This window comes from Microplitis mediator, chromosome 6 (assembly GCF_029852145.1).
Source record: "Microplitis mediator isolate UGA2020A chromosome 6, iyMicMedi2.1, whole genome shotgun sequence".
Lineage (NCBI taxonomy): Eukaryota > Metazoa > Arthropoda > Insecta > Hymenoptera > Braconidae > Microplitis > Microplitis mediator.
The window spans coordinates 14,545,427-14,557,526 of NC_079974.1; the positions used below are offsets into that span (position 1 = coordinate 14,545,427).

At 31.7% G+C, this 12,100-nt stretch overlaps 1 protein-coding gene across 2 annotated transcripts in view; it reads right to left on the minus strand.

Moving 5' to 3' along the window:
• The window catches only part of LOC130669323 (neuroligin-1-like), a 32,463-nt gene extending 20,601 nt beyond the window's left edge, over positions 1-11,862 (minus strand). Inside the window, exons 1-6 of one of the 2 annotated variants that reach the window (XM_057472132.1) lie at positions 10,464-11,859; positions 9,400-9,546; positions 8,872-9,314; positions 8,658-8,804; positions 8,153-8,574; positions 2,198-2,572 (exon numbers count right to left, since the gene is read on the minus strand). In XM_057472132.1, the coding sequence (XP_057328115.1) occupies positions 2,198-2,572; positions 8,153-8,574; positions 8,658-8,804; positions 8,872-9,314; positions 9,400-9,546; positions 10,464-11,004 (2,075 nt within the window). In that variant the 5' untranslated portion in view covers positions 11,005-11,859. Of the gene's footprint in view, positions 1-2,197; positions 2,573-5,409; positions 8,065-8,152; positions 8,575-8,657; positions 8,805-8,871; positions 9,315-9,399; positions 9,547-10,463 lie in introns of those variants that run through there. The other variant, XM_057472131.1, reaches the window with a different exon arrangement.
• Positions 11,863-12,100: the final 238 nt, after the last annotated feature.

Sequence of the window (12,100 nt, forward strand, 5' to 3'; positions counted from 1 at the left end):
TATATATATCTATGTAAAATTAACATGGATGGTGATATATCTATACATTATACGTACATTTATTCCACCAAGGGCGCTTGCGCATTACCGTCCTAGTACAGCTGTTTTTTTATTTTGCTAATTGGTAAGCCTGAATTTTATCAATTCAATTTTTTTTATTTACATATATTTTTTTTTTGTTATTAATCGAGATATTTTGAGTAGGTTCTTTTATAATTATAAAAAAAATACTAATATAATTGAAAAAAAAAAAAAAAAAAAAATTTTAATGAAAGAAAATTGTATACATTTTAAATTTATTCGTGCTTCCCTCCATTTTTTTATTATTATTTTATTATTTCATAATAAATGAGCATTATGAGTCGTGCACTTTAGGATTTTCCAAATTTTTAATTAATTTAATTTAAAATATAATTTTTTAATTGATGTACCATTTTAAAAATATTCAATTATCTTTTCATCACTCTTCGTTTTGAATGTATAGAGTCAACTGAACTAGTAAACAATCATACATCTGCGAGGGCTGTAAAAAGAGCGGTGTTAAAAATGAACTCATTTTAACTCCGCCCGGTGTTAAAATGAAATTACACCGGTGTAGGAGGCGTGATTCCGCGGTGTTAAAATACCGGTGTTAGACCGGGGTAAAATCAGGGTAACCGGAGTAAAAGCAGAGTAATACCGGTGTAAAAGCGGGGTAAACTGCGTCCGCTTGGAGTATTAACTTTAAAGATTATAAAACTCAAAAAATGTCAGTTCTTCATGAAAATTAATAAAAAATATCATGTATCATCAGGTATAGTGATCGAGTAAGTAAAAATATTCACAAAGTAAAATATTTTAACACCGGTAATGAATATCTACACCGGCGGCGGCGTTATTTTAACACAGGGGAATTTTTTTTAACACCGGTACAGAATATTTACACCGGTGGAGGCTTTATTTTCACACCGCTTCCGGTGTTGAAATTTAACACCGCCGATTTTAACACCTACACTGCTTGGACTTACCCCGGTGATTTTTTACAGTGTATTAATAAGGGCCAGAAGTTGTCATATCGTAAATCGTTAACACATTCAAATAACGGGAATAGAAATCATGACTGATCCTTTTTACATTTTGTTAATTGTTTAATTTTAGTTTTTACTATCACATGAGCGATGGAGGTGTGCGATTTTAGATTTCTCAACATTTTTTTAAATACTGCTTTTTATTTTATGATAAATAAGAAGTTTTCATTCATAAATTTGAATTTATTTTTTTTGTTATGTCTAATAAATGTATGAGATATGCGTTTTGGGACTTTAAAAAAAAAAAAATAATAATTTTTTTCTTCTTTATTTTTATTTATAATTCACGGGTATAAAATAAATATTTAAGCAGACGCGGAAGGCTAACGACTAAAGCCGTAAAAATTGTTTGGAAATGACGTACAACAAATTGATTACTAACATAAAGTTGTCACGCGCTTTAGGCCAATAAGATCAAGTAATGAGTAACCACGTGCTTTTTATAACATAAATACTTTTTTAAAAAAAAAAGTACATTATTGAAAGAGCTAATTATTTTTAGATAACATTAGAAAAAATTTGATATGTATTACTTACTTAATATAAAAATTTATTATCAATAGATATAAAAAAAATGCTAATATTATGTCAACATAAATTTATATAATCTATAAATTACATAAAAATAAACTATGACATTTATTGACTAATATTTGACCTAATAATTAAAATTCTTTGACAGTACATCTACATCTTTTTTTTTAATTTTATTTAACTCACAGTCATTGTCTCGTGATTTGAATTAACAATTAAATTCTTCTATTGAATTATAAAAAGTTATCACTACCTTAAAAAGTAATCAACAACAACAAGTAAATAACCTTGGGTTATTAAAAAATTGAAATTATCTATAGAAATGTAATTATCTTATCTTTGATAATAAAAAAATTAAAAAGATAATCTGTATATCAGGTAGCCCTTACAACGATTACAGCAATTGATTGAGTATACTAATATTTGTATTATATCTAACTCTCATTTAGTTTATTATGCATCAAGTCAATTGACCTTAAAAGCAATGTAGACTTCAAGTATATTTAAACTATTAAATAAAATTATTATACAAGATGTACTTGTTCATTCTGTAGACTTATACCATAACTATTATTATCAATTACTTCAATACTTACCGAAGATTTGCAATAACAGTCGTATATCTTCCTTCAATGTATACAAGACCAGCATTCTGCATAATAAAACCCGTAATAAGCATTCCAATAAGAGCTGGTAATGTTGTGAGAGAAAATAACCATCCACCAAAATGTGCTGCAATTGCCAGACAAGCAAGTCCAAACAATGGACCACCTGGAGCAGCATCAGCGCCTATTATGGAGTAAGTGATACCCCAAATCATGATACCCAAAAGAAAAAGACAGAAAATTCTTGAAAATTTTCTGTATGATGGGCAAAATGGGCGAGGACATGCTCGTCGCCAACCTGGTGGTTCCCATGACGGTGTGTCCTCTTTACCATGACACCGTGCACAAAAAAGATACAGCCATGATCTAATAAAAAATAATTATAAGTACGTTTTTTAAAGAATTTAAATAAATTTTGTTCAAATATATTTATAAAAAAAAAAATCAGTGTCATACCTTTTAAGCTCCTCTGTATATTCAATTTTATCTCTTATTGAACTCGATAAACTCATTGCTGATTTTTTTCTATTCTGACTATTAGTATGACCATTATCAAGATCCAATTTATGGTGTATATTTTCATTACTACCATGATGAAGTATAGATTTCTTTTTTAGACAATCTGAATTATGATCGGAACTTGCACTGATTCGTCTATGGTGTTCAAATATTGGATTATCGATACCAATAACTTGATCACTTATAGAAACTCGTCTACTTCGCGTTGTATCTTCAAAAGATCTTATATTTTTTCCGTGTACTTCATTTACAGTATTCTCCATAATTGTTTTATGAAAAAAAAAAAAAAAAAAACTTGGTAATTGTTAAATTCACTGGTAATTGTTATTCGATCGGCAAATAAACTACGTCGAATGATAAATTGAAATAAACTTTAAATACATGAACGAAAGTTATCCTCTTTTTTTTTTTAACTTGTATACTCCTTCTCCAGTATCATACGTTTTTCTTGATTACCGTGCATCCAATGATAAATGATGAGAACAAATACTATAATATCATTGGTCTACATACAGAATATAAATAAATCTTATTGAGTATATTTATTTTAGTTATCCATGCACATCAGTACACGAGAATCATCGGTAATGATTTACGTTGACAAGTCATTGACTGATTCACTGATGGATAACTCGCCAGTCGTTTCATAAAGCTAGTTCAAGTTGCTTTGGTGGGGATACATACATTTATGTCTATCTCTGTTGTATATCTATGATATATAATTGTCAGCTTATCGGGACACAGGATGGGTGCACACCGGACACTAAATTGTTTGCCGCACCTATGTCTGTTCGTACCATTACCTGAACTTTTGGCAACAATATATACAACAATAACTATAGATAAAAAGTTTTACAAATATATATATAAAATAAAAAAAGTATTTCACATATATACTAAAATGTTTTTGCACGTGATTATCGATGACCTACTACCATATATACTACACAAAGTCACATCACATTGCCGTTCTTTCAATTAGCACTTATCCTCGCTGAGCTTCAATGCTGAGGACTGTTTAACTAATGGAACAATATTCGGATTCGTTGTAGACTTGTACATACAATTGTCAGAGTATACGATACATAAGACATAACACCGATTCTTCTGACGTATGTTCGGAATTGTCAAGAATGAGGTGGGATACCACTTGTCTTTATCAGTTGGCTGAGATAGATGCAGTAGATTAACTCAAGATTTCTCTACTTGTTCATTATTCTATTTTGAATATATACTATTTCCTTATACACAAATTTTTTTTACTTCAAGTTACATGTATGAAATTTATTATAGTTTAGTTTTAAAAATTTTTTAACGTGACCGGTCAATATTTTTTTTCCTTTTTTTTTTTATAAACAATTATTTTATATTATACGAAACCTTCAAAATTAAAAAATTTCTTTTAATCAATTAAAATTGATAAAATAAAAAAAATTGAATTTTAATTTACGATTATTCAATTTCAGGTCAAGCTTATAAACTAAAATGTACGAGTATAAAATCCAGAGTTCAATTAATATTAAGCTCTTTTATCTTTACGTATTGACGAAAAAAATTAATTTTATAAAAAAATACATTCTTGATTCAAGAAATTAATTTATTAAAAATTATGTCTGAAATTATTTATTAACTAAAAAAATTACAATCTCTTTGGTGGTAATTATTTTTTACAAAAGTTTACTTACCACGAAATAAAATATTTTTTTTTTTAAATTAAGAAATTTTTCTATAAAAATTTATATCATTGAAACTGATAAAATATGTATATAAAAAGTTATTTGTCAACAGACATTTCAAATTTTTATAAAAGAATTGACTGATTTCGTTTTAAAAATATTCTGTTTTAGTGAGTTAGCTTTTCGTTAGAAAATAATTACTACCAAACAGATTGTAATTTCTTCGGCCAAATAATGACTTTATTGCAAAGTTCCAATAAATTAATTTTTCAAATCAAGAATTTATTTTTTTTTTTTTATAAAAGTTATTTTTTTTTCTCTCAATGTGTCAAAATTTTTATAAATAGACGAATTTCCGTGCTTTTATACTGTTTAAGCTACTATTTATTACGAAGGCCTCTTATTTTTTTAAATAAATAAACTATATTGTTATGAACCAATGTCATAATGAGATTCTTTATATTAAAATCCTATTTATATTTTATATTGATGTAAGCAATGGTGTTAAATATTTTTAAATAAACAATTTATATTCACGAAGCAAAATTTTATTTAGTTAAAATTTTTCAATATTATTGTCCATTTAATATTAAAGATTTAACTTTAACGATTCAAAATTGTTATTAAATTATTTACATTGAGATTAGTTATTTATTATGTGAATGTTATTTTGTAATTATTAAGCTATAATGAGATTGTCAAATAATTGTTAGCGTGTTACTCATAGTCATGTGCTTAGAATTTTAATACGATAATGACAAATACAATTTAGATAAGATAAAATAATATTAGTCAATTATTGGATTATCATTTATTTTTATTGTAAATGTCATTGATAAAATCTGTTTATTGTGATTATGGTAATGAATATAATGAATTTTTTTAGCTATTAGAAAAAAAATAATTGTATTGATTTAATCGATAAATAATTATAATCGATAAATAATTATAATCAATAAATAATCGATAAATAAATTACTAAATTAAGAATAATAAATGCGGTACCATACAAAAAGATCTATAAGAATTTTTATTTATTGATATTTATATTAAATAAAAATTTTAAAACTTAATTTTAATTCCAATTAAAAAATTTTTAATATAATGAAAAAAATAATATGATTTTTAAATTATAAATTATTATTTATTATCAGATATATGAAATTGAGGTTGAAGAACAATATAAAATGAGTACTTTATGTACATGAACATGCCTTTGGTGTCTTCCGAATAGCTAAACTAATCCACTTTGTCAGCTTGAACCGGCGTCATTGTCGCTCGCACTAGTTTTATCAAGATGCTTTAATCGAATACAAGAGTTAGAGCATATATTGCATTTTATTTATCATTTTTTTTTTTTTTTCACCGGCGGTGAAAGTGTATTTTCAAGAGTAACGAGGAAAATTTATAGAAAGGTTTATAAAATTAATACCTTCGAAATTTATACGCATGTTTAATGCATTAATTCTTTATTTAATCAAATTTCAACATTTGAAACATTCATAAATTTATTTTTATTATTGAGAACAATCGGTGGATGCATAAAAATGATTGATTACTGGAAACATAATCTCATATTGGCGATTACAATTTTTATTTTATATAGCGCATCTTTGAAACTATTATAGGCTGGTAATGTTAATGAATGGCCCCTCGTACGGGTTTTATTTTATTTTATCACTTTCTTTTAATACACATGTTATTTATTAACTTATTTAGGTAATAATGAGTACCTATGACACGCTTATGTTTTAATTTTTAAATTAATAAATTATTTCATTGTCAACTTATTGTTTGAAAAATTTTTTTCTTTCTCTTACTTTTACACACACATAAGTACACTCTTACATACACACACACTCATACATATTGATACATACACTCACATATACTGTATAATAAATTATTATTTATTGATTATTTACCGTTTGTTCAATAAACTGATAATCCAAATGACACTTTAATTTTCAATGTAATGTGCGTTAGCTTAACCCGTCAGAAATTCAATAACAGAAATAATTATTAACTCTTGGTAATGATCTACTGAAAATTTCAATTTGTTTTTTTAATAAGCAAATTTTACAATTTTGATTTTATTAAAAAAAAAAAAAAAAAAAAAAACGTTTTTTTATATTTTTAAACAGAAAAAACATTACCAAGATTCAAAAATTATTTCATCTCTGAGTTTTTCATAAGTTTTTAAGGATTTTTTTTCATAATACACAGTAATGTGTTCTAACAAAATGCTATTATATATCCTTATAGTGTTTATGTCAATCTATATAATGTGCATTTGTTATAACACGGCAGTTGTATATAGTCATTTGATATAAATATTTGTAAGCGTTCCACAATGAAAAATAACTTAATTAGTACAACAAATTGATAATTTTCTTGAAAAATACCACAAGTCCAATTCCTCGGTCATTGGATAATTCCACACGGCATTGACATCAAATGCAAATAACATTCAATAGTTTATATCTCTACCCTGAGATGGAAAATGTCATCAAATCCATTATATTAATAAATGTATAATTTTATTACACTGAAATTTCCTGAATTTGCACACGCTTTTTAGCACTACCTGGTGTTCCAGGTTGTCGCAGAATTCCCGAACAAACATTAGGTGCAGGTACCTTAGGCGGTGGAGGTGGATCAGGCAAAAATTCATCATCATCGTCATCGTCAACTATACCTCGATCATGTGGTTCTAATTGATTATTTTGTGCTGCAACATCAACACACGGTGAAGGCGTTCGACTACGAGTAATACCAGGACTCTTGCTTATAGCGTAGGACGGTGGATCTAAAGACATTCGTTTACCTCCACCAGGTGGTGGCGAACATTGAAACTCTTGTAATTGTAGTTCGAGTTCTTGCGCAAGTTTATGTTTGTGAATTGAAGGACTTGATGAAATAGATGAGTCATTGAGGACAAACGAAGACAATCTTGATAATTTCCCACTAGCACTTATTGACTCAACTCCGGAACATCCAGCTTCAAGTAGTCGTTCTTTTTTTTTGTGTTCGGCAAAGCCCACGGATATTGATGAATTTGTAGACGCCGCAGCAGCAGCCGCTGCATTGCGATCTCGCTGATGATAAATTCCAGCGAATATGAGAATATTCAGTAATAACAGAAATATGCCAACAGCAATCGTAACAGTTAATGCTGTTGTATAACTTTGATAATGATTTGATGCAAATTTACGCAGAAGATTATTAGGTCCTGGTGACAATTTAGGTAGTGGTTGTTGAGTAGAACGAGTAGGTACCACTGTACTCATGGGCATAACTGAAATATTGGGAGCACACTCTGTACTTTCGATAGGTTTTAAAGATATGGAAGCCTCTGTCGGCATAGGTATGGAAAGTGGAGGTGGTGGAAGTGGCAGAGCCATTGTCTGAGGTCGTACCGCACCCTCGTAAAGACTTGGGCTTTCTGCCAGATGATGATGACGCATACTGATCTCGTAGCCTGGCCGATGTAACTGCGGCAAAAGATTGAGCCACAATGACATCTTGTGACCACGATAGTGAGGATGCATTTCTGTTACTTTGCTGACTTCTAAATAGAGCTGATTTATCGAGTCATAAGAATCCCAAAAGGGTGAATTTTTCATGAATTTTTCATTAGTCGGATTCCCTTCATTAGGATCTCTAAAAAAAAAAAAAAAAAATAAATAAAAAGATATATTGTGCGGTATTAAAAAAAATTTCGCTTCAAAAATAAATTTAATTAACTTACCCTCTACGTACAAAATTTGCAATGTAACGTACAAGCATACGTGAAATACTTTCCTCTTCAACGGTGTAGTTAACAGAGTATAGCCAACGACTTGGCTCATTTCTAAGGAGTGGTATACCTAAAAGAAATGGAAGTTCATCTCCCCGTTGGCTTGGATGATCACCAGGTTGAAAGTGAAAGAGATAACCTCGTCCACCCGACGCTGAATGTAATAATGCTAATCTAAGAAGTGGAGCAGCAACTTGCCCATCTCCCAACAAAGATAATAAACTTTCTCTAATTGCACTAGGACTCTGTTCATCTTTATCCCAATCGGTATATTCATTTTTCAGAGTTGAATAAATTTCATGTAGATGATAACGGTAAGTATTTCGAACGTATGTTCTTAGAATCCGGTCTCGTCTAGTTGCATTGATACCATTCTAAAATAATTTATCATTAAAATTGCTAAAGATAAAATATTTCTTATAAATAATTATAATAAATTAAGAAAATTTCAACTAACTTTTAAATCATCTTCACTTAAATCCAACCATGCTTCGCATGATGTTAATCCCATAAGTAGATCTCGATTTCCTAATGCAGCAAATTCACTGCCTGGTCCTGGTACCAATGGCAAAATACCAGCCGATGAAGCAGTAGGTTGTGTTACCTTAATAAAATTAACTTTAGTATACATGAAAATATGTTAAAAATAAGCTTTTTTAAAATTTTTATACCTGAGAACCCAATGGTAATACAGTTCCATCCATAAAAGGTGCAAATCCTGATGTGAATCTTGGGGTATCAAGATTTACATTAAGTAATTCTTCAATACTTCTTAATCGTAAACATATTGCAATATCATCAGTTTCAACATCACCAAGACATCCAGTTTGCTCAGCAACTCGTCGTTTAATTGTGATAGGATCTCGTTGTATTGCCCATGGCGATAAAGCAGAACCACCTAAGAGTATAACTCTCTCAACGAGTTCTTTAGCCATGGGCGAAACTGCTAGAAAATTAGCTAATGCTGCTCCAGTTCCTAATCCTAGAATACTTAAACGTTCGGGATCACCACCAAAAGCTTCAACATTTTCACGAAGCCAATGAAGACCCGCAACAAGATCCATGAGACCATAATTACCTTGGGCACTTCCTTTCGTACCAGTTTTAAGGAAACCTATTATAAAATTTTTAGATTAGAAAAAAAAAATTTTTTTCTTTTGCAATACATTATTATTGATTGTATATATTGAACAGCATACCCAAGACACCTAGACGAAAGTTAATTGATACTACGATGATGCGGCCATGGGCGGCCAAGGCAGTACCATCCAAAGGATTACCCGCTCCCCAAGAGTAAGAATCCCCATGAATAAGAAGCAAAGTTGGCAGCAGTTCTGTGCTACCGCCTGAAAATTTATTATTTTATATTCTAAGACTTTTTATATTTTTTAATTCATAGGTCATTCACTCAAATTAGGACATAATTCTGAAGGGGCAAAAGTATGAGGAAAGTGAAGTAGACTGGGAAAGTGGTAAGGTTTCCACATGTTGAAAACAAATCCTAATGATGTTTATTTGGTTAATAGGGTTGACGATCAAACTCCAAGATTCACAATATTATCATAATTAGATTATATATTTAAAAAAAAATTTATTGAATTTTTTATCTATCATACGCGTTTCGTCGTATTATTAATGCTGCTGAAGATGGTTAAAAAGCAGTTGAAGAATCGTCGATTTTACGTGAAACCACCTCACTCCCGCGGTGCTTGCAGGTTTTATATCGTAGCATCGAATCAACTACAATGCACTACGGAATTGAAGTGGCAACGCGTTACGAATAGCTTGTAGTTTTCCATCCCATAGAAATACATATCTTGTTGATGCTTTCGGTACTCGATGGCCTTTTCTTGGTCTCAACTCCACGAGTTGTTTGATATCATTCATGCAAAATTCTATAGATTATTAAGTAAGAGAAGAAAGGACAAAACGAACAAGAACAAGAAAACAGAAGAAGAAGAAGAAGAGAGAAATACTGATTCAGACCAAAGGATTGTGATAACACAGGACAGCCTTCAGCCGTCACCAAACTCAGTTAATATATTATAATATATAAGTTAGAAATTTTATTTAACGTTTCTTTTTTTCTACATTTGCGTTATTTTTTATTTATTTACTTTTTTTTTTTTTATACATACATATTTTACTGTATTATGCTTTCATTTGTGATCTGTATCACATGTTTCTTTTTACTTTTATTTGTAAAAAAGTTAAAAAATAAACAACTTGTAAAATTTATATTAATTTAAAGAAATTAACTTACCGTGGAGTGGCCGTGGAACGTACAGATTGAGGTATAGGCAATCCTCGCTTTGATTAGTAAGTAAAGGTATAATATTATCGAAGTAAGCCCGTCTGCGACGAGGCAGATTTGGCTCCAAACCTGGTATTTTCTGTGGACACGCAGGAGGTAACGTATCCGCAAGTTTAGTACCTCTCCATTGAGTTGGTGTAACGGGTGGCATATAACGAAGCGCACCCAACGGTGGCGTAGCATATGGTACACCAAGATAAGCTTCGACACCTTCAACAGACATGGAACGGGCAACGATGCCACGCAATGTTCCATAACGAGTTCTGACTTGACGTGAGCTATACTTGAGCTGCTGTTGCTGTGAGGTGCCGGGTGCTGTAAGAGCATCACAACTTCGCATTGTCCACAACAATCCCACTGCAACGAGAAGAAGCGTTGCATTTCGAGTATTTCCTCGTCTTTCTTTTTGGTGTGAAATAGTTTCACCTCGTCGACGCTTTTTTTTTTCCCCAAGATTCTCGAGAATCGTACAGGAGGGGCGCGTCCGCATCGCGTCACGCCGCCGCGGGCTGGCCCCACCGGGCACCGCATCTGTAAGAACCTCTCCCTGCTTTTGCTTTTTGTCTGGTCGTCGTGGTCTCCAACAATGATTCTTCGTTTGGTTTCTTCTTTTGACTTTTTGCTCGTTTTGCTGGTGGCGGCACCCGACGCCGCGCCACCGTACTTGAGTTTTCTCGACGATGATGCTTCAAGTATTCTTTCTTCTCCTCAGTCCAATAATTACACTCATACGCGGATAATTCTTCTATTATCACTTGCTGCAAGCACCAACGACGATCCCACTGCAATGGCAAGCGAGTCGACCTCGTGCTCACTGTGGTAACTTCGTTTAGCCAGCTCAGTTCCATCATCTAAAAAAGTCCGCCAGTATGACACTTCTCCAGTCAACGTTGACTTCACCAACATTGACACTTGCACCTGCTGCACCAACCACCCTGTAAGATCTACACACTTACAACCCCTCATCAGTTCTTCATTAATATTTATATTAACTTTAAATTTTGTTATCATTAATTTTTTTTCACGCCATAAATTTTTCTTTTCTTTTTCTTCATAACTCATTCTTGATTCTTTTTTTGGTGGTATCTCGTAGTTGTCAATTGCATAGTTCTATCCATTTTTAAAAATAGTACTTTTAATATTGTACGGTAATATTTAAAAAAATGTTTTTGATCCGACAGAAGAGCAAGACAGGAAGATTAGTGAGCTCCAGAGATGCACCGACGACTAACTATCCGTGAGGTAAATGCCGATTACTTATACCACAGCTTACTGAGTAACTTTGCGCGGTCTCCCATTGAATATCTGCGTATCGTGACCGTCCCGGGCAGTACTGCCGCTACCGCGAAAACGCTCGTGCCTCATCTTTCTCCAGTACTCAAGGATGAAACGACACACGACGGCGCCGACGCTGACGCCGGGTTTTACCCCCGGCTGTATTCTACTAAGCACCCCCGCGACGATCGATAGCTCCACGGCAACCCTCGACAACCCTGGTCGTTTCATCACTCTTCTCTTTCCCTCTTTACTTTTTTCGATCCTCCCACGCTTTCTCTTTTTCTAGTCTTAACTTCCATTACCACCAC